General features: G+C 39.7%; 1 protein-coding gene across 2 annotated transcripts in view; it reads left to right on the forward strand.

Annotated features, from left to right (window-relative positions):
• The window catches only part of NR3C2 (nuclear receptor subfamily 3 group C member 2), a 400488-nt gene that overhangs the window by 275812 nt on the left and 96876 nt on the right, over positions 1 to 27800 (forward strand). For both annotated transcript variants that reach the window (XM_088448406.1, XM_088448416.1), the window contains exon 4: positions 5045 to 5161. In XM_088448406.1, coding sequence (XP_088304532.1) covers positions 5045 to 5161 — 117 coding nt within the window. The remainder of the gene's footprint in view (positions 1 to 5044; positions 5162 to 27800) is intronic.

Here is a 27800-nt window from a genome sequence, read left to right on the forward strand (position 1 = left end):
AAATGAGAAAAATATATATAAAAAAGAATCTTTATAAATAAAATTCTGAAAATTGGCATGTGCATATGTAATCACCCCCTTTGCTGTGAAGCCCCTCGAAAGTTCTGGTGCAACCAGTTACCTTCAGAAGTCACAATTAGTGAAATGAAGTCCACCTGTGTGAAATCTAAGTGTCACATGATCTGTCAGTATAAACACACCTTTTCTGAAAGGCCCCAGAGGCTGCAACACCACTAAGCAAGAGGCAACACACCATGAAGACCAAGGAGCTCTCCAAACAAGTCCGGGACAAAGTTGTTGAGAAGTACAATTCTGGGTTGGGTTATAAAAAAAATATCCAAATCTTTGATGATCCACCAGAGTACCATCAAATCCATCATCATCAAACGGAAAGAACATGGTACCACAACAAACCTGCCAAGAGAGGGCCGCCCACCAAAACTCACAGACCGGGCAAGGAGAGCATTAATCAGAGAGGCAGCACAGAGACCAAAGGTAACCCTGAAGGATCTGCAGAGCTCCACAGCAGAGACTGGTGTATCTGTGCATGTGACCACAATAAGCCGTACACTCCATAGAGCTGGGCTTTATGGAAGAGTGGCCAGAAAAAAGCCATTACTTAGTGATGAAAATAAGAAGACACGATTTGAGTTTGCCAAAAGGCATGTGGGCGACTCCCAAAATGAATGGAGGAAGGTGCTCTGGTCAGATGAGACTAAAATTTAACTTTTCGGCAACCAAGGAAATGCTATGTCTGGCGCAAACCCAACACATCCCATCACCCCAAGAATACCATCCCCACAGTGAAACATGGTGGTGGCAGCATCATGCTGTGGGGATGTTTTTCAGCAGCAGAGACTGGGGAACTGATTTGAATCGAGGAAAAGATGGATGGTGCTAAATACAGGGATATTCTTGAGCAAAACCTGTTTTCAGTCTACCTGTGATTTGAGACTGGGACGGAGGTTCACCCCTGTGCAGTGCAGGACAATGACCCGAAGCATACTGCTAAAGCAACACTCGAGTGGTTTAAGGGGAAACATTTAAATGTGTTGGAATGGCCTAGTCAAAGCCCAGATCTCAATCCAATTGAGAATCTGTGGTCAGACTTGAAGATTACTGTTCACAAGCGGAAACCATCCAACATGAAGGAGCTGGAGCAGTTTTGCCTTGAGGAATGGGCAAAAATCCCAGGGGCAAGATGTGGCAAGCTCATAGAGACTTATCCAAAGAGATTTGCAGCTGTAAAGTAGGCTCGACAAAGTACTGACTTTAGGGGGGGTGAATAGTTATGCACGCTGAAGTTTTCCGTTATGTTGTCCTAAATGTTGTTTGATTCACAATATAAAAAAAACACAACTTCACAGTTGTAGGCATGTTCTGTGAATGAAATGAGGCAACAAAACATGAAAAATGCAAAGGGGTGAATACTTTTGCAAGGCACTGTATATGGACAGTTATATTTCAAAATATGGTGATAGCAATGGAGAAGGTCACAGTGTTTATAAAATAGTGTTATGTAGTGTTTTTTATTGTAATGTTTTCTGCAAAATGACAGTAGCACAATAACCTATATCTTAAATTGTTATTGTAAATTATTTTGAATCCAAAACAGGAAAGATAATTTGATTACTTTAAATGACACAATACTACTACTATGTACTATCATTCTCACTGAACAACTAGCTATTAATGTACTGTACAGGTTATCTAGAGGCTGCTGGCAACAACGCAATAGGAGTCTTTACAAATATACATGAGAAGATGGTATCAGCACAGACTTAGGTCGTGGGTTCAATTCCCACTACGGCCCTAACTGTATGAAGTTTGTATATTCTCCCTGTGCTTGCATGGGTTTCCTCCAGGTGCTCAAGTTTCCACCCATACTCCAAAAATATACTGGTAGGTTAATTGGGTCCCAACAAAATTAACCATAGTGTGTAAGTGTGTGAGCATGTGATAGGTACTATAAACTGTAAGCTCCACTGGGGCAGGGACTGATGTGAATGGACAAATATTCTCTGTAAAGTGCTGCGGAATATGTGTGCGCTATATAAATAAATGGTAATAAATAAAATAAATGTTGTCTTTGTGAATTTGCAAGGAACAGATCAGGACAGACCAACTATCATTGTGCGTGTTGCCTCTGGGCAAGCATAAAAAATGTTGGAAATGCAAGATTGATATGCAATTATCTAAAATGGGAAATGACTGGGCAGATATCTAACCTCCAAATCTTTTCCAGAGTACAAACACAGGTATTGTGTTACTAAGATTGAAAAACAAACAAACACACAGATAAATTAAGATCAACCACTAATGAAGTCTAATTGTAGTGATCCAGAAAAGGCCAAAACAGAACGACAGCTGCCTCTCTATTTTCTCAGGGTAGAGGGGATTCCTTCCTGATCCTGCAAAATTGCAATTTGATCAATTAGAATAGCCAATCACCCTGATGGTGCACTCTACTAATAATAATAACAAGACAATAATAGCACCTACAGGATCTTGTAAGAATTTACACAATCACAAACACATTAATAATTATTTTCATGCTGGAAGTGGTGATCAGATTGAGTTTTAGTTATTCATGGGCGCATATTGCAGATTTCACGGCTATTTTTATAGAATTGTTAAAACTCCAATGGCTGATAAATTATGAAACCTAATTACTTTCTCTACTTCATTTGAGTTGTTTCATTTGAAAATACAACAAATGAGCAATAAAGAATCAAGGTGTGCCTTATTTAATGATGGTATATATCAATCTAAGAATGGCCATCGACCATCGATGATTCACAATCAATGCTTTTAGCATTGAAGGGGGAGAACCAGATGGTTTCCGTCAAGCGATGGCACAGCATAACTAAATGTTTTTTTTTTGTTTTTTTTTACAAAGTGCCGGGACGCAAAGCATAGCTCCGCCCTTGACAACCATGAAGCCCCGTCCCCAGGTTCTGATTAACTCACGGGACAGTCAGTCAAAGAACAGGGATGACCATCGGTTGGAGAAACCATTCATTGCATAATTGGCATAGTCGTCCATTGCATAGTTGGTAACCATCTATGGCCACTTGCTATATCGCCATCCACCACACCGATGGCCTTCCCTATATCAATCATTTGACATAGGTATAAAATGCCTAGACATGTCTCCTCACCTAGCATGCACAGAACGCACAAGTGCAACTTGAAAAATGTCAACTTTATTTAAATTGTAGTTGTGCACAAAATGGTACATTTAATGATTAAAGTTATCTTACCAGGCACAGTTAGGCACAGCCAATATACTCAACACAACTGCACTGAAATTAGATATAAGCACAATTCTAAATGTTTTGGCTCATTCCACATTTGTCAATGAAAGTACACACTTGATGCCTATAAAATGTAGCATTATGTGTACAAAGTCCTACTGCTCTCATGTCTTCTTGGCAGAATTACTTATTTGTCATCATCCCAGCTATTCAGAGACTAGTTTCCCCTAAACAAGATTTGCAAATAGTGTTGAATGACATTAAGTGGAAAGTAGTGGCAAAGGAGAAAGTTGAAGATTGTTTTACCGGAATTTGGACCTCCACCAACTGCTCATCTCTTGTTTAGCATGTTTACATGGGAGAGGATAGGTGCATTGAGTAAGCTAATTAGGGGGAGATGCATCAAACTTTTTAAAGAGAGAAAGGGGAGTAGTTGTCATAGCCAATCTGCTTCTAGCGATCATTTATCTAGCACCTTCTATAAAATGATAGAAGCTGATTGGTTGCAATGGACCGCTTTACTCTTTCTCTTCTGTACATGTGGTAGGGAATATGAATCATACTTGCCTACTCTTCTGGAAGGTGCGGGAGAGTCCCGATTTTTCAGTTAGTCCCCTGCACTCCTGGAAGAATACCCGGATTCTCACATCCCGTCTACTTTCTAGTGAAGTGGACAGGACGGATGGTCAGATAATATCAGGAATGGGCGATCCAGTGGGAGGGAGCAGGGCTAAAATGACGCAAATCGGATACATTTAGCTCCACCCCCTCCCCACAGACACACGATTTGCAGCATTTTCCCAATATGGGGAAGGGACCTAATGATGCATGAGTCCAGCCCTACCCCCTAAAATGGTATGCTGCAAAGCTTATCCCGGAGAGGAGACTCTTAAAGGTAGGGAAGTACGCTATGGATTGTAAACTCCACTAGGGCATAGACTAATGTAAATAAGTATATATTCCCTATAAAGCACTGCAGAATATGTTTGCGCTATATAAATAACTATACATTTTTTAATGAAGTAATATGTTGTGTCTGAACTTTAGTAAGTCTGGAGAACACTGAAGTAGGAACACATTTCTATGCTTATTAAAAGTATTATTTCATTAAGGCAAACATTTTCACAAGGCACTCGGACACAACCGGCTTTGCTGCAGCAATGAGAATGATTTAGAGTAAGGGAGAAACCACATGGTACAAGCAAACTGTATATTGCTCTATACTCTGCTTTGAATGTATTTACATCTTACACAATAAAGGCAAATTATGGCAATAGAATTTGTGCAGAGCCACATTATGCCAGTATATTCAGTACAGTAATATAGGTCTGATTTAGAAATAAACATAGGCAGGTGTAGCTATCTTGTCACTTTATCAGATTAAACTGGTAAACTTAATTTTTAATCATCTATTTTGTATTTGCTCCCCTGTATATCTGCAATTCAGATACTTTACTGTTGTTTATTCATAGTTGGTAGAAAATAGATAATTGGAATTGTTCCATAGTAAATTACATCAATTGCAAATGATCTTTCTACTTAAATTACAGTGTCTCATGCATCTATATTTCACTGCAAGCTGCAATGCATCCATCAGTGTCTTTATGTCTCTGTATTCTGTCAGTTTTTGTTTCAATGTTACCCCATTCCCCATTCCCCATCAGTTTTGACTTTCATTTTTTTTTATGTTATTAATCTTGAAGTAAATGTTCACAAAGCAATGTATGTGCTGACTTCAAATGTGAAAGCTTTGTGATAGAAAATAAATCGTCCCTGTGTATTTTCAGGGCAGCACAGCTATCTGTGTGCAGGAAGGAACGACTGCATTATTGACAAGATTCGGAGGAAGAATTGTCCCGCATGCAGATTACAGAAGTGTCTCCAGGCTGGGATGAATCTAGGAGGTAAAGATCATACACTGTACATACACTGTAGATCCTGTGTGTTGCCTGGTGACTGATTGCTTTGCTCAGTGCTGCTATATAATTTACCTTTAGGGGAGTAAACATGACTAGAAGCAGACTATAGAAAAGAGGTTCATAATACAGCCGTCTGGTAAGAAATAATCACTTTCACATAGGTCTAAGTTACACTATATAGCACATATAAAACATCGGGAATCTGGCTGCAGGTTCATAGAGACACTCAGGTAACAGTGTAACATTAGGTCAATGGCATCAATAAAACACTATATGCAGGTTTTGTACTGTATAGTCAAAAATTATTCATTGATGGAAATATATTTAGATTGCTTTTATCTCACCCAATCCTTGTTATACATTAGATCCACTATGGAGTTTTGCTTTATTTTGCTACTTGTACATCTAATTTTCCCCATGTTGCTTCCCTTTTGAAATGGTTTATTGTATGCTTTAAATCTTACCAATCTTCTGCATGTCATTGAAAATGGTCTTTGTGCCACTTCTGGGATGTGTGCAGGGTGTTACCTACCCCTGATCCTTAATACGCCATTCAGTGCGATATGCCTGGCGTGAGTGAGCTGGCCCATTTCGTGCAACTCTGCTAGCATCCGGTATCTTTTTTGTTCGCCAAAAATGCGTCTTAGTCACAACGCGATGTGACTAGGATGCACCAGAAGACTGCTGATTAATTTGATATGCGGCACTTGTATATCTGTGTGCGACTAAGGGGAATATTCAATTAGGTGCGAAAATTCCTGTACTTTTCGCATGCCGGACTTTTCGCCGACATTGCTGGTTTTCCATGCGGAAAAGTATCGCGCTCGTCCCCGAGCTGTAGTTAAATTGGGGGTACATTAAAATGTCCGCAAGTATATTTTTGTGTCTATAAAGTGCACTTTTAAAAAAACAATTAAAAACACTTGTTCCATCCATACAGCCCCCAAAATATTAAATATAAAATATAACTTTTTCACCCCAAACAATGACATGTCATTATTAGGAGGATTTAAGCTATTTAAAAAATTATTTTTGCCTAATTAGTCATTATGGGGGGGTGTGGGTGGTCCAAAAAGTTTTGAACCAAGTCACCACATTTTTAGCCAAAATTTTTTTCACTTGCTCTGAGATGGTGAAAACTTCTCGCCGGTTTCTCTATGGAGTTTTCAGACGTGCGATAACTCCGGGAGTGGGGTTGCACGATACGCATTTTGGTGCGATAAAATTGCGCATGTGAAGTCTGTCTTTCGCGTCTAATTGAATTCCCCCTTCATTTGCGCATACATCAAATTAATCAGCACAGTCTCCTGTTGCATCCTACTCTCATTGCGACTTACATACATTTTCAGCAAAAAAGACGCCCGGCGCTAGCAGAGTCTCACTGGACCAGGCTCGCCTGCAGCAAAGACTTGGTGACCCAGTGGCAAACGCAGGATTTTTAGAGGGGGGTTTCCAAATGCTTGATTTTAGAGTGAGTGTGGCCAGTCCATGAAGAGGGTAGAATTATCCAGCTTTAATGTGCATCATACAAAGTATATCGTGTGTCATAATTCCAGCATATCCAATACCAGCAATCACAGTAAGCCATTAAATTTGGCAGTAGGTCCATCCTGCCTGAGCTGAATGTTTTTATTTCAGAAGCATTGGATCAAGTCTGGGGGTGCAGCAGAAGAACCTAGCACTGCCCTGAACATATATGTACATATTGGTCTTCTTATGCACTGAATAGTGTATTGTACTGTATTAATAATTTACCCTATTGATGGTCTGTAGCATTGCATCCCTAACAGTGCATGTTTTCCAGATCTCCTAGTTGGTGCACAGGTGTATTTAATACTGGCTGACACATATTAAAAGATCAACAAGGGGTGCTATTTATTTCATTTGTCATTCTGAGAAGAACATTAAGTAAAATTCTATTATATTACAATTTCTATTGTGGTTATGGGCTGGGGAGGGGGGTTTCCAGGCAACCGGAAACCCCCCCTGCGTTTGCCTATGTGACCTATTAGTTGATTTGGTGTCTAATATCCGCTCTATGCTGATGAGACTTAGGGACGAATTCAATAAATTATCGGGGGATAAAAAGGTAGCTAGCCTTGGGTGTTAACCCCAGAATCCCCAATAGGTTGACGGATTTGGACGTTAAGTGGCTGTTATACCCTGATAACAGCCTACTTCTCTCTGCACTTATTGGGGTTTTATTTTTGGGTCATTCCACTTCCTCTTTTCCAGCATTGTGTAAGACCTTACATTTAATTTTTTTTTCAAAATTCTTGTTCCTTCATATAATAGCTACTGTTTTAGGCAATTGTCATCCTTTGTATTCCTCGTTTCCCGTACCAGTCTTTTAAAGATATTAACGGAATTCTTGTTCTGTACTGCTTTCACATTTTTCTGTATTCTTTCAATTAAATTATATCTAAGATACTACATTATTTGTATCATGCAGCCTTTCACTTTGCGCCTAGTTACCTCTCAGACCTAATTTCCCATGATAACTCATAACTTATCATGGGAGCTCTCCACCCAATTATGTATTCTACACAGGCTTCATCTAAGCATCACTTACACAGGGAAGCAGTAACGTTATTCTGTATATCCTGTACCATGAGTGATTTGTTTACATAGAAATATAACTTATTATTATTATTGTGCATCATTTATTTGTAAAGCCCTGCAAAGCTGGACAGTAAGAAAATCCATTTACACATAGCATCACACAAGCCATTTAAGATAGATAAATAGGAATGGAGAGAAGGTAGTGGGGGGGGGGGGCTTCTTGTGAGAGCTTGTAATATAGTGGGCAGGGGACAAAGCTGCAGCAGAAGGGGACATGTGAGTGTTAGAAGCTAAGTACTGTTGGTCCTGTGTCTGTAGAGGGTGTGGTAGGCTACAATGCTGGATAGAGTAGGAAAACTAAAGGAATTGGCTGGAGCAGGGAATAGGGCCAGGTGACTGAGAATTACATGTATGGTGGGCTTAGAGGGAGAGGGATAAGAGATTGGAGAGCAATAGCTGGTAACAGTTTTAGGTAGTGGAGGATAAGGGGATGTAAGTGGGATACAATGTAGACAGCAGTTACATGGAGATAATCCAAGAGTAAGGTCTGTCCTCACATGGCAGAGTCTGCAGAATTAAGGACATTACATGGCAGGACATACACATCTTGTACACAATAAAGTACCTCAAAGAGAACATAACATGGTAGCAGTAAACATAATGTAAATGAAGTGGATGAAACAACAGAGCATGGCTAAGTGTAACAACATGGTGTGGTATACAGTAAGGCTTATCGCAGAGAACATAACAGTCTGGTAACAGGGAGTTGCAATATTGGTGAACAGAACAATGCAGAAGGTATTGTGTTGCTTTATTGAAAAAAGGAGAGTAGCCAAATGTAGGGTTAAGTATCATGGAGTGGTGCAGCTAGCCTGAGACTGCAGTACTGCTTGTGGCTGTGCAGCCTGGCAACAACCTCTAATTACCCTATCACCCATTTTTACCCTATGCTACCCATCTCTACAAAAGCTGGCTATGTCTCTGTTATGAAGCAAGGAGATAAGGAAAACATGCACTGCTCTATAGGAACTAGTGTATGTAGCATGCATCAGCTTTTCACACATACCTTCTATCTGCCGCAGTCATAAAATGCTATTTGTCTTATGTATTCACACTAGTGGAGGAGCTTTGACAGCCACATTGAATCATGCGAGCGGTCATGTATATAAATACCTTTAGAGGCTGGGACTTTATGGCTATCCGTGAACAGCAGTATCAAAGATAAACTTACAGTACCTAAACTAACTTCGATATCCTTTTGTGCCGTTCTATGGAGTTAATTGTTAACATTATGACCGGTATGCTTTATATGTTAAAGGAATATATCATGGTGAAACAGTAATAAGTGACTCTGAGGTGAATTTTCATATGTGGGTAAGGTAATAAGCTCCGCTGTGGAAATCTGAACACACATGAGAGTGCACATGCTGCATAGACAGGGCTCCCAAGGTGCCATTTTCTTTGAGGATGCCCACTGCCCCCCACACTACTTACCTCATATTAAGGAAGCCATAGACCGCAGGCTATTCTCCTGCATCTCCATAGGGGAAAGGCCTGACATTACCACACAGTGCTGAACTCCTAACCTATATTGACATGGATGAGCAGCAGTATTACATTATAAGGTAGCATACAGGGTACATTGAAGGTTATTTCAATAATTAAACACCTCCCTATTTTGTCATTGTTAGCCAATGAATAAGTGGTATGTTTCATTCAAGACCACAGTGACTGGCTCTCTATACAGGGGCAATGCAAAGAAAAATACAGCACCACTAAATGAGTAACCAGCGCTCTTGCATCCACCTTAGTTTGCCCAATGGTAGCGCCAGTCCTAGTGAATTATTCTATAGTACATTCATGACTAGAGTTTTTAGTATGCAAAATTGCAGGATGCATGGGGAAAGTAATTGTAAGACATCCATATAACACTCATATTTCATGTGTCTGCATGTATCTGGCTGATCTGTAGTTGGCCTACACATTAGCTGAGCTGTAGGTATTTGTGAAGTACAAAAATATATCTATTGTGCTGTTTGCAGTGTAGTATAAGAAGACAGAAGTCTCGGTAACATCAAAATATGTTCATGTTTTTAGTTTTGTTTAACGTAGTACTTTGATAAATCATGCTGTGACCATAGTTAAATAAATGTCTGATGTCATTAGATGAAATTTATTTTTATAAATAAGTGATCTGTGTCCTGTAAAACTATTACTGTAATTTTCTGAGTTTGCTTTGCTAATGACCGGTAATGAATTATAAACTTCATAAATGGTTAACAAATAGTAAATCTAGCAGAGTATACTTGGAGAAACATTACAAGTACTAAATGTATCACAGTATACATAGAGAAAGATCCCTAGTAGTAAATGTAGTACAGTATACTTAGAGAAACTGTACAAGTTGTAAATGTAGCACAGTATATTTAGAGAAACTGTACAAGTTGTAAATGTAGCGCTGTATACTTAGAGAAACATCCCTAGTAGTAAATGTAGCACAGTATACTTAGAGAAACTGTACAAGTAGTAAATGTAGCACAGTATATTTAGAGAAACTTTACAAGTAGTAAATGTAGCACCATATACATAGAGAAACATCCCTAGTAGTAAATGTAGTACAGTATACTTAGGTAACCTGTACAAGTAGTAAATGTAGCACCGTATACTTAGAGAAACATCCATAGTTGTAAATGTAGCACAGTAAACTTAGGGAAACTGTACAAGTAGTAAATGTAACTCCGTATACATAGAGAAACATCCCTAGTAGTAAATGTAGTACAGTATACTTAGGTAAACTGTACAAGTAGTAAATGTAGCACAGTATACTTGGGGAAACTGTACAAGTAGTAAATGTAGCACAGTATACTTGGGGAAACTGTACAAGTAGTAAATGTAGCACAGTATACTTGGGGAAACTGTACAAGTAGTAAATGTAGCACAGTATACTTGGGGAAACTGTACAAATAGTAAATGTAGCACAGTATACTTGGGGAAACTGTACAAGTAGTAAATGTAGCACAGTATATTTAGAGAAACATCCCTAGTAGTAAATGTAGCACAGTATACTTAGAGAAACTGTACAAGTAGTAAATGTAGCACAGTATATTTAGAGAAACTTTACAAGTAGTAAATGTAGCACCATATACATAGAGAAACATCCCTAGTAGTAAATGTAGTACAGTATACTTAGGTAACCTGTACAAGTAGTAAATGTAGCACCGTATACTTAGAGAAACATCCCTAGTAGTAAATGTAGTACAGTATACTTAGGTAAACTGTACAAGTAGTAAATGTAGCACAGTATACTTGGGGAAACTGTACAGTTGTAAATGTAGCACAGTATACTTAGGGTAACTTTACAAGTAGTAAATGTAGCACAGTATACTTAGGGACCATAGTTAAATAAATGTCTGATGTCAATAGATGAAATTTATTTTTATAAATAAGTGATCTGTGTCCTGTAAAACTATTACTGTAATTTTCTGAGTTTGCTTTGCTAATAACCGGTAATGAATAATAAACTTCATAAATAGAGTTAACAAATAGTGAATCTAGCAGAGTATACTTGGAGAAATATTACAAGTAATAAATGTATCACAGTATACTTAGAGAAACATCCCTAGTAGTAAATGTAGCACAGTATACTTAGAGAAACATCCCTAGTAGTAAATGTTGCACAGTATACTTAGAGAAACATCCCTAGTAGTAAATGTAGTACAGTATTCTTAGAGAAACATCCCTAGTAGTAAATGTAGCACAGTATACTTAGAGAAACTGTACAAGTAGTAAATGTAGCACAGTATATTTAGAGAAACTTTACAAGTAATAAATGTATCACAGTATACTTAGAGAAACATCCCTAGTAGTAAATGTAGTACAGTATACTTAGAGAAACATCCCTAGTAGTAAATGTAGCACAGTATACTTAGAGAAACTGTACAAGTAGTAAATGTAGCACAGTATATTTAGAGAAACTTTACAAGTAGTAAATGTAGCACAGTATACTTTAGGTATACGGTGCTACATTTACTACTTGTACAGTTTCCTTGAGAAACATCCCTAGTAGTAAATGTAGTACAGTATACTTAGGTAAACTGTACAAGTAGTAAATGTAGCACCGTATACGTAGAGAAACATCCGTAGTAGTAAATGTAGCACAGTATACTTAGGGAAACATCCCTAGTAGTAACACTATCACAGTATACTTAGGGTAACTTTACAAGCAGTAAATGTAGCACAGTATACTTAGGGAAACTGTACAAGTAGTAAATGTATCACAGTATACATAGGGTAACCTTTTAATTACTTCCGCTTTGTATAGTTGAATAATTTTCGCATTGAGGGGCTGATTCAGATTTGGGTGTAAGCCAATACAAATTGTGTGCCTTGGCAAGAACATGCTGCACTACAGTTACTGTAGGGCAAAGATATTTAGATTTGGTAGATCTACATTGCAGGGTAAAGCTGTTGTGTTTTTTTTGTGTTTTTTTTTTTTTACTAACAAATCAGTAAATGTATGAACTAGGGGAAGAATGAGCTGTAGGCTTTTCTTAACTGCATATGTTCATTATATTTTGAGCCTTTAAACCATCAAAATGAAAGAGGAAAATTTCACTTTGGTCACCTTTGTCCGAGATAAATATACAAAATAGACTCAATGTGCCTATGTTGTAAATATAACTGCAATCCTATGTACATTTGCATCTTTGCTGCATGTGCGGCAAATTGCTCCATGTATGGTGCGTATCGTGCGCTCATGACCGGATACGCGCACTGCATTCACACCCACGGCCCATAAGATTGCATGGTGCAAACGCAGCAATGGCATGTTGTACCGCGGTGCGCACAGCTGCGGTAAATCGCATGGTGCGATGCGTGCACACGTTTGTCACACAATCGGCAAATATGCAAGAGGACACATCTGTACAGTTATTTACTCAATAGTTACCTGACCTACAGTGTCCCCATCTGCAGTACGTGGACAGCGTTTGCAAAATTCCGACTGTAGCTGCCCCCCGCCCCCACTCCAAGACCTCTTCAGTCTTGCTGAGGAATCAGGACAAAGCTGAGTTTTCTCTTACCCGGGGGAAAGAATTGACTTGGTGCCCCACACACACTTTGCTTTTTTTTAACCTTTTAAACGGGTACTTTTTGCCATTTTGTTAAACAGAAGTCATGTCACACCCTGCATGATGGTGAATAGGATGCGTTGTAACACAGACAGACATAATTTGTGGAAACCTGAAAGTAAAACCCTGCTTTCAGAAAAAAACGGACACCCAACAATAGTGAAATATGTATTTATACATACAATATAATACAGGAAAGTGTGTGTCCAACCAACCAACCAAAAAGTCTGAACTCTTGCCTCACCCAGTCAGTTATGACTCTGCCATGTACAAGGTTTATACAGAAATGGCCACTTCCACTGACCTGACTTCCAAATTAAAGAGAAAGCAAAGAACCCCCTTTGAAGGTTTTCAATCAGGGAGCAATGCCCTATAGTTGCATACATCTCTCCTTGCCACCTCCATATTGCTCTCCTTGGTCCCTCCATATAGTTCTCATTGCCCCCTTCATATCGCTTTTATTGCCCCCTCCTTACCGCTCTCATTGCCCCCTCCATAGCTTCTGTGTGAAAGGTATTTCTACTCCTGGTGTGGTGTATCATAAACTAGATGTCATTATAATTTATGACACCATGTGTGTGACACAATTGTCGTGGTATGCCCGTGTACAGGGGCGCTAAGAGGAAGGAGGGGGGATGCCCAGGGTCTGCCCCCCTCCCTTCTAACCAGTCAGTGGCAGCAGCATTTCTCCCCAGCCCAGCACATGCTGCTGGGCTGTGGTGGGTCCAGGGAGGCTGCTGCTGAGAAGAGGCAGTCACCTCTGCCTCCATGATGGTCGGGGGGGAAGGGGGGGGATTGCACTGATTCCCCTACCTTCAAAAATGTGCCCCTGGCAGAGGCGCACTCCTGTAAAGCATGCAGTGCCGCATACTGGGTTTTTGAAATACATTTTTGTAGGGGGAGTGGCCACGCCTTAGGCTACGCCCTACAGTATAGTGGGTGTATTTGGGGGCTGATATGCTCTCTTAGGAAAGCCACCTGAAATTCTGAAGACTCCCAGACATTCTGGCACACTAGGTAAGCAGGGACAGAACTCTGGGAGACAATGGAGGCGCCTGCCACCGGGCGCCAGCACTGAAGGGGTGCCTCCTCTATTGCCCGCAATATATTCACCCCACTAAGGGCTGTAACTATGTACCCAGAATGTATTGTCACAGCCGCCCAATACATTGCACCTCTTCCTGCAACCTGAGAAGCCACCATACACTAGTGGAGAGGTCTTTGTCAGACCATCAGCTGCCACCTCCGTCTATCTATAGCCTGTCCCTGCTCATTGGTGTTGCTTTTGTCAGTGTAACACGTCCGGCACCCCCTCACCCACAACTCTCTGTGTCACTCCTCCATGGCATGCCTATATTCTGTGTGCAGCTGCGGGTGTATCTGCTTGCGAAATGCTAACTTTCCTCCGGGCATCTGAGATGAATTTACGCCACTGTAGGTAAGTATGGAGCAAATTATGATGCTGCAGTATGTAATCAGTACACTATATTAGCCAGTGTATTTAGTAATATCACACATTTTGCCCCTTAATAAAAAGAGAAAGTAGACTAAACTTTTATATATACTGGAACCTATGTCGTCGTGTATGCTGTCTACTCCCTTCGCAATCAATTTATGAGGTGGTTATACTTTTATTTTGATGGTTCATTGATTCCCATCTGCTATTTCAATTTCTATAACACAAAATGTTCTAGCTTGGTTTGTACTGTATTGGACTGTACTGTGTATCTCCTGGGCAGAGAGGTGACAAATCCTGGAATTAGGAATACGTTTGTTTTACTAGGTGGAGTTTCACAGTCCATAAAATGCAACACACATAATAATACACTTAGAATAACCACTGCCCTTGAAATCTGTCATATTTATAGTAACTAACAATTTTATAGACATAGCGATCATGTACAAATACTTACATATAGAAGGCTATTTGGAGTCCATGTTCATATCATTACAATATTTATAAAAGGAAATTACTAAACTGTTTTCTACATCCAAACGTATTCAGATGAGTTGCTGGACCCCTGCTCTCTACTGCTATGCATTACAACTTAAACTTGTGTCACTGAAGTGTAGGTATAAATTGTATCTGTTAATGTTATAGCACTCAATAGTTCAATAATCTCTTATTTTGAATAAATAAAATAAACAAATATATGAATATGAGTAACAATAAAAACAATACAATGTGCATAAAAATATGGGATATGCTCATACTAGAATCTGATGATAAAGCACAGCATACAGTAATAGAGGAGACCTGTGAGGAGCCAGAGATGTAAGATGTAAAACCCTCTGTATAGCCTTTAAGCTGGTGTAGTCTCTACTGAGCATAGAGCTGTGGTTTTCTTACCATTTTGGAATTGAAGTCGCCTACTCAACCTATGAATAAACATTTGTTTATTTTATTTTTTTTATGTAATAATGTATTCTGCATATTACTATATATGAAAAGGGACAGAGTTTGTCCTCATTTTTATTTAATGTATGTTTTATTATTTGGTGGGGTAACACCGATATTTGGTTTTCTGTTCTGCTGCTAGTCTTTTTTGCGCTAATTGAAGTTTAATTCTTCCCACATAGATTTGTTTCTCCTCCAGATCTGTGATTAGCTGGGCGTGTGGCACTTGACTATAGTATCAGCCAGACACCACACTTCCACTCTTAAGATTCAGAGGATGATGCCCACATTACCCACCTGTACCTTGGGTAGCCCCAGAGCAAGTACAGAAACTGAAAATACCTCGCAATAGGGAGCCTATATGTGATACATTTTTCATTACAGCCCCTAAGTTATTGTATTATTTTTAATAATGTGTTTTAAATATACATTTTTTTAACATGAGGAATTGATAGATGTAAGCAAAATACACTACCTAATGTAACGTTACATACAAAAGATGTCTCTTTCTGTTAACTTTAAAATTCAATCTTACCAAGATAAATATTTGTTAAATAATAACCATAAAATAACAGACAGACACAAATGAAGTGCTATTCTGCAGATAGGCTATTCAGACGTCATTTAAAAAAATAATAAATCTATCTTTATTTCACAATTGGAATTATAACGTTGGCATGTCTTGAACATTCTCTGTACAAATACTACATAGAAGGATATCAGTGATTCAGCCACAACCATGAAACTGTCTATTTTATTAATGAGGCAGAAACCTGAAATACATGTTCCTCATTTTTGCTTTAATATAATGTCCCTTATTATCTTCTAGGAGCTCACCTTAAATGCCCTTTCCAACGAGGGCAGAGTAAGACGAATACTTGGGCATTAGTATGAAAGGAGACTTTCTAAAAGTATTTCACAAGTTCTTGTAGTCTTCCTGTCTTTCACACGATTAGTGGCTTGGAATAATTTGAGACTTTTTATATAGGAATCCCTACATATTATTTCGCAGCTTATAAATAAATAAGTAAATGTGAAGATGAATACCTCAGCGGATCTAATTAAATGAGTGTAATTTATTTCTAGTGCACTTTCCTCCGTTCTGCAAATTCTAGGTTTACAGAGTTTATAATGTCAGGGTTTCAGCAAAAGTTCACAGAAATGAACCTCTGGTAAGAGAGAGAAGTTTAGATAAAGACGCTCTAAAGCATTTCTTGAAGGGGCGTTTATATTCTTCTCTTTACTAAGTGTGGTTTAAAAATTCCTGACATTCAGTATATAACCACTAATTGGCGAATGCACCATATAGTTCCCTTATTAGGGATGAGCCTGTTTACAAATGTGACGCAACTGTAAATAAACACGTAGAACACACTCCTATGCACTGTCATTTTCTGTAAGGTTTGATCTATTTCACAAGCTAATACTTATAGAAAAGTTATTGTATGGAAACCAGCTTTAGCATAAAGATACTTATTTCAGATATGTTTTTATGCTCAAGGGGTCTTCTATTAACAGTAAACTCACTTAAATGAGTTGCTGTGTGTTTATGGTTTACTTCAGTGATTCCCAAACTTTCTCAGCACGTCGCTCATTTGTTCCAGAGATGTATTCCAATACCCCATGAGGCCATTACTCCAAACAGATTATTACAAATTTCTATGAATGGGCCACTTTGGAAGTTTAGTATCCGATCAATGGCCACACACACAATATTTAGCATTTACAATACATATTAATAAAATGGTCTTAGTATCTATTCGATTTTGCCACACAAATTTACAACACTGCTTTCAGGTCGAATTTCTTCTCATGGTCACTGCTCTCTTATCAAACTCCGTTATCTTCAGATTTCCTGTGCCATCCCCTCAATATTCTTCTCCTTCCCTCTCTTTAGCACTGATATTCCTCCTTCAAAGCGCTCACCCTCGCAGCCTTCCAATTCTCTCTCTGACTTCCATCTTGCGTGCACTCTCCTCTCTGTCTCATGGTCTTACTTCCTGCACCCTACGATTGCCTGCTCTCTACCCGCGCTGCCTGGGTTTGGCCCCATCCCTTTGCAATCTCTTGAGTTTCAGCTGTACTTGGCTGTGTCTAGGTCCAGACAGCAAGGGCTGCTGGGAGCTGTAGCTTCTTTTATTATTATTATTATGTATATGGCGCCATAAGTATTCTGCAGCGCCATACAAAGTACATAAACAAATAGGTGACCAGGGACTTACAGTACAAAACAATGACCACATAAGCAGCAGAGCATAAGCAACCAAGTGTTAGGTGCCCTAGTGGGGAGTAAGAAGTAGATGAAAGTAAAGTAGGGAGAAGCACAAGATGGTAGAGGTTTTGTCCCTGTTTTTGCAGCAGTACCAGTACAGAAGCTGCACCAAAGTCTCAGCAACTGGCCTAGGATTATCTCGGTGTGCTTGTCCTTCCAGCAATCCACAGCCAGCCCCTTGCCTTTTATCACTCATCTAAGGCAATCCAGCACCCCCCTGGGATGGCACCACCCACTTTGGGAATTAATTTTCTTTAATAATGAAATGTTCTGCAAAGGCTTATTTATCAGATTACCCTCCCACATTGTAAGTACAATCTAATATACCTGGATCCCTTTTCTCAATAAAGTATATGGAAAGAAAAAAAAATAATAGTTAGGATTGGAGGCACGTAAAGATGTTATAATCGTAATAGTCTACCCTGTATATATTAGTTTATTTTTCTCAAGTCATATGGAACAGAATGAGACAGTGTAATGAATTTTTCCTTGTCATGATGTGTCACATCTCATTTCTGTTACTGAAGATGTCTTCACTGAGCAAACTGTTTACAAATATAACTGATCATTGGGATGTATTTAGAGATCACAGAAAATAAAAAAAAAAAAACAAGTGGAAAACTAAATATACCCATAATTGCCGACTTATAAATTATAATCCCCAGGAGAAGCCCGGGGAGGAGAAACAGGTAGGCAAAGTTGAGGGTGGGGCCGGCCAGATCGCGTCAATAAGCCCCGTCCCCTAGTGGGAAAACGCAGCTACGATGCATGTTTGAAGTAGGGGGTGGGGCTAAATTACGCAATTCTCATAGAATTGCATCATCATGCCCCGTCCCCAATGCATGGACCCTCCGATTCCCGCTAATATTCTCCCCATTCTGCCCACTTCACTAGGAAGTGGGCACCCTTCCGGGGGTGCGGGGGGTTACCCGAAAAATCTGGAGCTTCCCACTAATTCCGGGAAGGTAGGCATGTATGAATATACCTCTCTTGCACAACCAAGATGTGAAATTATTGATACTTAAACTCTGCGCAGTGAATGGATGCTGGGACATATGTGGTACTTATGACCCCAACCAACACTTCCAGATGAGTGGATATGTACTGTAATAGGTTGGCACTGGCTTGAAGGCATCTGTATAAGGTTCCTGGCTGCAATGCTGTATGTTCAGCAACTTGCAGAATGAAGAGCATCTATTATGACCTTGTCATGGTTAACTAGAGGGCACACAGAGCCTACTGCAAGTACTGTGGTATTGGTGAATTCTGCTCTACCCGCAAAGGCCCAACCAATGCTTAAGCAGCAGAATCCAGTTAGGGTGGAGAAGGGAGAAGCAGAATGTTTCTTGTGTGTATTCTTATCCCTCTCTAGCAAGTTGGCAGATAGATCATGCCCATGCTTGCTGTGTTTGTCATGAAAGTATGTATATTGGTGAATGGAATTCGAATGTACTTCAGTACAGTCAGCCAGAACATACAGATGGATACTCATACAAGTAGCCTCAATACACCATGCGGCAAGTGAGATGCCAGGAACTGTACAACTTGGCTTGCCCTTGCATCTTTTGGAGACTGCACCGATTAAATTAATATGCCACACTTCTATATCTGTGTGCTGCTGAGTCCGTATACAAAGCACGACTGAACTTGGCGTGAAAAAATATACTGAAGCTGCTGCATTGTAGCACTTTGTATGCAGATTCCGACTCAGTGATGCACAGATATACAAGTGTCTCATCATATTAATCAGTGCAGTCTCGTGAAGCGGTTTGTTATATACAATTACGGCTAAGGCGCATTTTCGGCCCAAAAAGATGCTTGGCACAAGCAGATCGGCACAGGACCTGACGTGTTGGATGTCAAACGGTGTCTTATGATGGGTACACATTGGGCGATATCTCTTGCATACAGCCGACAAATGATATATCATTTAGTGCATCGGCTTGTGTATACTCAAAATATATCTGTGAATGGCATCTCTCAGAAATATATTGCATCGGCAGTTTCGGTATATCTAAAAGAGATACTGTTCACACGTGTGTGTGTGTACAGACGACCGACCTATATGCTGGCCACAGGAAACCGCGGCAATGATTTCACAACTGGTCATTAAATGCCTTCCAAGTTTTGATGTCTCGTCACACACTTAACAATTGGCCACACGATGTGTCTATGCTTACCAACATCGGTCACACAGTCGCTTTATACGTTGGTCGGTGGTGCTGTCGGCCAAGTGTGTACCCCACATTAGAGTGTTTCCTATTCAAACTGTCTGTCTTTGCAAACACCAGAGTCACTTCATGTTGTTAGGCTTGACACACTTCTGTCTCTGCTTCTGACTGTCCTTCTTTCAGGCTTTGGAGCAGCCAGCGGATGGACATTTTATCATGTTGACATAATTTTCAGCTCACTCATTCTGTCATTCAAACATAGAACATGTCATTGTAATTATAATGTATGTGTGTATATGCATATATAAAACAGGTACAGCTATTCTTTTACCATAGGCATGAAACACGCGAAATAACCAATAATGCATAATCCATACTTACATGGATAGTTATGAGCTAGTAATTACAGCTGGCATGGATACAGGTATGAATCCTTGAACTGAGTGAGTAGATTGCAAGAAAGTCAGCATGATATTAGACACAAGCTGTCCATGGGGCCTATTCATCATGACATAATTAGCACCAGTGACAATTACGCTTTAAACTCGCTGCGAGTTTAAAAGATGTTTTGGAGACATTAATCATGCCTCCCTAACAACAGTATTACTTCCGAAAAGCTGCTCTTTTTGCGGAGTCAGCTTTCGGAAAAGTTATACTTTTCCCCATGCATGCTGCATGTCTCTCCTCCGCTCCCTAAATCTCTATTCCCCAGCTCTGTCTCATCTCCCGCCCCCCCCCCCCACGCGGCACCTCCGGTGTCCGATCCAGCCAAGGAGTGTCCGTTGCACCACCGCAGGTGTCAGATGCCCACCTCCCCGCTGGTATTTGATGCCCCACCCCCCAATCTATGTACAGTAAACATTAATTTTCACTTTTTAGCTGCATTGTAGGTCTTATGTATAGACAGCAACATTGATTAGTCATAATGCTCTTTTTTTTGCTAATATTCTGTTACTTTTTTGCTAATCTGCTTAAATGTTTTGGAAAAAAAATGTATTGCAAAAAGTTCAGATAGGGGGAATATGGTTAATCATTCGTCTCTCCATTTTTACATTCTACAGCACCATATTTCCCCTATCGGCAACTTTGAAACTTGAAGTACAGGGTAATCATAATTAAACTCCCCTATTGAGAGTAGTTTGTAGCTCGATCTAACAACCAGAATGCCATCACATTTGGAAGGGATACTAATTAGGACATGGGAAGCAGGATTCCACAGAAAAAAAAAAGTTGCCGATAAGGGTAATATGGTGCTGCATAATGTGAAACTAATGTTCAGAATTACTGTTCTAAACTAAATTGACATTAAACGTTTTATTGCTGTTTTATCATTAGTGTAACACAACAAAGGTTGTTCATTACAGTTTCATTATGATTACCCTGTATTTCAAGTTTCAATTAGGGAACCTGGATTTTGTGGATTACTCCAATTATCTGTAACTCCTAAAAACATTTATTCTTAAATTGCTGGGACATATGTATTGTCTTGTTACTATTTTACTGTGACTCAATCATCACTATACATTGTGAGCATTCATGTACAGTATAAGTTTGAAAATTTTTGAGTTTCGTCTATATTCAACTTAAAATATCTTACCTATGTAGTGATGCATGATACATACTTTATATTTATAAATAGGGATTATTCAGTTCTACTGAGCCGAACAAAGTAACTCAATTGGGGTTAAATGTCCACCAAATACTTTCTATCTACTGATTTTCACTAGATAGGCAAAACCAGTATTCATGAATTTGGTAAAGAGATATTTTCAGAGAGAGAGAGAGAACAGATACCCGTATGAATACCCAGCTGGCAAAACTGGATTTAATTTTTTTGATCAACAGTATTTTAAGAGCATTGGATATAATCACGGAGCAAAACTAGGCCTGAATGTACTGTAAGCTTTTTCCGACAGTTATGTTGGACTGATAGTTAGGTGTTGAGTATGAGGTAAATTCTGTCATTAGATGACTTCTGCTGACAAGAGAGTACCAATTGTTCTTATATTTTTATTCGTTGATTTGTATTATTTGATCAACACCATTTAAAATTTCTAACAAGGTGGCAGTGTGTTAGTACAAAAAAAAACATTTTTAAACCGTGGACTCAAACTCTCCACACAGAGTCGCTGACCAACTTATGTCACTCCTTGAAGAACTTTAGAGGGTTAATGTAATATTTTTGGAAGCATATTCCTTCTGGTTATATTAAACCTTACTCTTCTTGACATATTTCAGGGTTGCCAGATTTTGAGGCCTACACATCTGCTGTTTAGTGCAAACTCTCACAGGCAGTACACTTTTCCTTCTCCTCTTAGCATTATTTCTGCCAGTAGTACATCATTGTTCCCCAGTCTCCCTTTTGGTCGTCAGCAAATCTGATTCAGTATGTTTGTTCAGGCTCATTGAGGGCTGTTATGCTTCCTAGAAACCGTCCCCTTTCAACCCATCATTACTTGTAACTCTACCCTCTACAGTTGCCATGGTATATTCCAACCCAGTCTGGGATTGGTTTGTTATAAGACACATGTCGTAGTTTAGCTGTGAGGGATCTGAATTGTGCCTGGTAGGTTGGACATAAGTTGACTTGCAGAGTCTCCGAATTTAGATGGTGTGGTCCTAATTTCTAATGGTTGACTCTAGATCTGGGGGATTTTTAGTCACCACTGGAGATTATTTAACCAGGTACACAGTAGGACGATGATGTTACGATTTGGCCAAATCGTAACAACACATCGAGCAGAGTGTGTATGCATGATATGCTCACTCCTGCGGTCGCATGCGTTGTTGTCAGGTTTGATGTGCTGCACATCAAACCTGATGATATTTCAAGTGGCACCATTCATGTTAATGAAGGATGGAACGAGTGAACATTCTGTTGTTCATAACATCGGTCTGCGGTACGATTTGTCGGCCTTGACGGGTAAACATATCATCCCGGTACACATCGTCCAGTGTGGACCCAGCCTTAGGCTGTGTTTTAGGACAACCAGGACCCACAGTGAAATCTCAACGACTTTCAAACAGGTGGCTTCCCCAGTTCTCGTTTGGTAGGCCATGCAGTAGTCCACATGGCCAGTGTTGTTAGTGTTGGCAGGGCTACGTGATGGCTCCGGGTGAGCTTTCTCTTATCACATCTTGGAGAAATTGGTTTGACTGGTTGATTCAGCTTGGCACTTTGTATGTCAGATCCTGTTATATGTCAAAGTATCTAGGTGTCTGCCGCAGTTGGTGGCTGTGGCCGGGCTCACTGCGATCCAGCAGACTGAGCAGAACTGTATACCTAAGGTAGGTTTCTGATCTAAGATTTGTGCCAATAATGGGATCAAACTACATATGAATGTGCTAGAGAGGCTGAGGGTGGGTAATCCTCAATGTAAGTGGATTATTAAATGTCACTACTACTGATGGCTTAATGGACAGCATAATGTAATGCAGCTTTGCTGCAGGAAAATACCTCCCAAAATAAGTCTTACCACAGTTCTAATAACTATAAACAATAAACATGTATCCTGTAAATAAATGTAATGCATCTTTGCATGTAGTTGACGTTCTTATATGCACTTCATCAGCAAAATAGTGGATAAAACCATAGGGTGGCCTGAGGTATACACAACACAAGATGCAGTAGCACATTTCTAGATTACATCAGGCATTCATTAAATACATTTGCAATAAATTTTTGGATCATTTGTTATGATAGTGAAATATGCATTCATGATTAAGTTTAACTGTAATTAAAAAAATATATATATTTTTAAATACAACAGGTATAAAAATTAAATCTTGCTTAAATATGCCCTTAAAATAATATATGCACAGGTAGTGGTGACAGCGTCCATCAGCTTCAGTAGGGAATTTGCTGTCAGCCAATCAGAAGCAGTTAGCCAGTGCTGGTGACCGTTATCCTCTGCTTATATTTGCACCGCCACCCCATGTTGATAAATCTATTGATAGGCATACTGTATATACGCGAATTTGCCCTATTCAATGCTAGCATGTTTTTGTGTCTCTAAAGTGCACCTTTAAAAAATTTGAAAAATCCACCTGCTGCATGCACCTGCAATCCTAAAAACACCTGCTCCATCCATACAGCCAACCAAGAAACCTATTACGCTACTTTTTATCCTTGTCCCCCCACTTTTTACTTTTTCGCCCAAAAAATTACGTCTTTTTTTGGGGGGTGTTCTGAGGTAATTTTTTTTTTTTTTACTGATTTGTCCTTTAGGGGGTGGGGTGTCCAAAGGTTTCTGAGTCAATTCCCCACATTTGCACCCCAAAATCCAAAATAGAGATTTTGCACTTTTTTCCGCCTCCCATTCATTGGGGAAACTTTACATTGCATTGAGTTTAGGCAAATACGTCCTGAAATTGTATTTGGAGATAAGACTCAAACAGGCGAAAAACGGCAATAGGCTAAACTTTTTTTGCCGATTATGGCCTTTCGCGTCTAATTTAATACGGCCATAGTGTTAAAAGCCAAACCAGTGAGTGGTAAATCTGATATAGCAAGAAAATGAAATATGGCATAAAAAAAAATTATGGCATTTAGAAAGCGCCAAATGCCATCTTAAGAACAGACAAAATCTATAACGCATTTGTTTAAAAAAAAAAAAGTGTGTGGGAATAGTACTTTTTTAAGAGGATGAATAACTACACAAATATACAAATTAAGGGCCAAAATAGTAGCAACATGGGTAATTTTAGTAGATCCACCTGATTATTAACCACTTGAATATTGATAGAAGAAGCTTTATCATTGGCCAGGTTTATCAAATGTTGCCAAACGCTTCTCTAACCATGTTCTGGTGTATTGTGTGTATGGTGTCTACAGTGCTGCCAGTGGTTTGTAACCGGGAAGAGCAGTCTCTTATCCCTCAACAATGTGCTTATCAATCACCAGTAGAAAATATCTACATTTATCTCCCCATGAATAATACACAAGACCAATAAATACAACTTAAAAAAGTTACTATGTGTAACATTAAATTTGATCATAGAAATGTTTCACTACAAGTTGAAACCAAATGCAGTAGATATTAAACTACAAATTTAATTTTTCAGCTGAATTCTCTTAATTATGTTGAATGTTAGCTGGTATCCTTTGTGAGTTATAGTTATACTATTCGTGCATGAATCTTGTAATCAGCCCCTATTTGTTGTACGTGAAATTATTTTGATTATCTTAAACAGACATGATATGCCCAATCATACAAGCCACACATTGTTAGTTCATCTAAAATCATTTTATTGTAGTTCTTATCATAAGCATAAATGATGTTGTAGTGATTTGTATATATGTGATTATATAATAGAACTCTTCTGATGATAATATAAGGAATTGGTATGAAATACCGCCGGCCGCATGGCCGGCGGTTCGATTCCCGTCAGCAGCTGCCCGACAGGAGCAGAGTGCGACGCAGCGGAAGCCCGACAGGGCTGGAAATCCCGATCGTGGATAGGTAAGTATCCACTAACCTAACTCCCCTAACCCTAACCCTCCTTAGGGGTGCCTAACCCTAACTTCCCCCCCAAGTGCCTAACCCTAATCCCCCCTGTAAGTGCCTAACCCTAACCACCCCCTTCCCCGCTGCCTAAACCTAAGTCCCCCGGGGGGTGCCTAACCCTAAGTCCCCCCCGGGAGCCCTAAGTCCCCCCCGGGTCTCCCGGCATCAGGAAAATGCGGGCGTCTACATCTAGACGCCCGGCATTTCACCCTTGCCGGGATATGACAGTCGGGAAGCCGGCTGCCGGTATTTAGGCAGTCGGCTTCCCGATTGCCTCCCTAATATAAAATGGTAGTTTACAATGTGTTTAAACAACCTCGCGCTTACATTCTAGATTGTGATAGTTATGTTGAACTTCTTGCCAACTATAGTTGCTTAAAGAAATTAGAATGTTTGGACATTTTCCATGGTGACATCTATGACTTGGGGGTATATTTACTAAAGTGTGGATTTGTACTAGTGGAGTTGTTGCCCATAGCAACCAATCAAATTCTAGCTGCTAGAGAAATGATAAGCAGAATCTGATTGGTTGCTATGGGCAACAACTCCACTACTAAAATTTTGCACTTTAGTAAAAATACCCCTTGATCTTAATCTGGCTACAATAAAGTATGCAAAATGCAAACAAAATCATTTAATCTCAACACTTTTTGTTTTATGTATCTGGCAACTTTTTTTTATATATATACTTCATACTTTCGGCAATTTTTTACTTCCTCTCCAGGAGATCTTGGGAGAGAGGTCCAGGGGGATGGCAATAAAAAATGTGCCATTATGGTTAGTCGATTTGCACAGCAGGAGCCAGGCCATATTGACTAGACTTTTAGCAATTTCTATTATGCAGTGTGTAGAATGGTGGCCTGCTCTTACATATTTTTTGAGTGTCTCTGACATTCATGGTGATTAGGCTGCTATGATACTATTAGACTAAACACACTCCTGTCACTGAATGAAGTCTCTGCCCTAGTAGTCACCAGACAACTTTCTCCCACGTATACACAATAAGGCTTGTATTGGTTCCCTGTTCATCAGTAAAGGGGGGTATCAACTACACGATTAAGCGGAACGATTGAACGATCGTTTGATCGTTCAATCATTTGAAAATTGTTTGCAAATCGTTGGCAAAAGTGTTTAAAACGACCAGCGATGCGCGTGCCGGCTGGTCTTTTAGACATCTGTGATCTCTCCAACATGCTGGTCAACCTGACGATATCGTCAGGTTCAGCATGTTTCCAGATGATTGATGACACTGCACTGAACATCTGCTCGTTCAGTGCAGGCTCATCACACAACTGACAAACGACTGCACGATTACAATGTCGTAATCGTGCAGTCGTTTTCAGATCTGGTAGTGGATAGCCCACTTAAGATATTTAATAAAAACATTATTTATCGGAATTTTTCCTAGTGATATATGCAAGATTGGCAATACTAATTATTTTGCTGAGGTAAGGTGACATAATTGTAAACAGAATAATATTTGGTGTTATGAAGGGGCCAAATGTTGATGATGATTGATACACCTACTCAATTAGTATCATTGTGCAATAGTGTTTGAACAAAGCATTCCTGATATATGTAAGTAACTGTGATTTTACTCAGCATGAGTACAAATCTTATTTTATTGGTTTGTATATGCTCTATCTTTTATTATTTCAACTGCCACAAAAATAAATCTACAAAAAGAAAAATAACAAGTTATAGTTCTTTGCTGTTTCATGGACTTTTTCTAACCCAGTTCATGTGGATATCTTCAAAATAGGACACAAGAGTCACTGGGGTTCAAAGACAAAAGAGAGGAGCTTTATAGTGTAAACTATATAGAAAATCTCCACTCATGCAATGTAGAAAATCTCTTACTAAATGTGATCTTTATCAGGCTTTGTATCAATTTCTCAGAACTGAGATGTAAAACTTCGCTACGGAGATATAATAGGGACACAGTATGGTGTCTTACCCCTTATTTTTCGGTCATTAAAATGTATAAGCACAAAGCTACAAATACATATTAGAATATGTAATTCCTCCACCTGGGGTGTATTAGGGTACTATACCAGAGTTAAGATGTAGGCAACATGTCTAGATCAGTCCTTAAAATTACAATTCCTGGGATGTTAACTGTATTTGAGAAAATAATTAGTGGTTTTGTAACCCTGGTTCTACAAATCACACCAGGCCGATGCGTTTCGAGGAAGTCTTAAGAAATCTAAAATATTTGAGTGTTAAGAGTGTAATCAGGGGCACCGAGAGGGGGGGAGGAGGCTGTCAGCTGAGCAGCCCAGAACACGCTGCTATGTGCTGGGCTGCAAAGGGAGACTGCTTGCAGCAGTCTTCTCTGCCTGCGGGGGGGGGAGCAATCATCCTGATTGCTCCCCCCCCTGGATATGTGCTGGGCTGAGGTGGCTCACAGCGCCCCCCTCCTCAGTGCTGCAACAGTATCTTACCCTTTTTTTCTTAAGGGGGCGTGACCACGCCTCCTGCGATTTGACCACGCCCCTTCACCCGAGCCCACCGCGGCTCTTGGCAGCCCTGAGTATAATCTACCCTGAAGCATGCATACTGTGCTGCTAAGATGAGCTGTTTGA

The sequence above is a fragment of the Taudactylus pleione genome, unplaced genomic scaffold (genome assembly GCF_031769625.1).
Source record: "Taudactylus pleione unplaced genomic scaffold, aTauple2 ptg000021l, whole genome shotgun sequence".
NCBI lineage: Eukaryota > Metazoa > Chordata > Amphibia > Anura > Myobatrachidae > Taudactylus > Taudactylus pleione.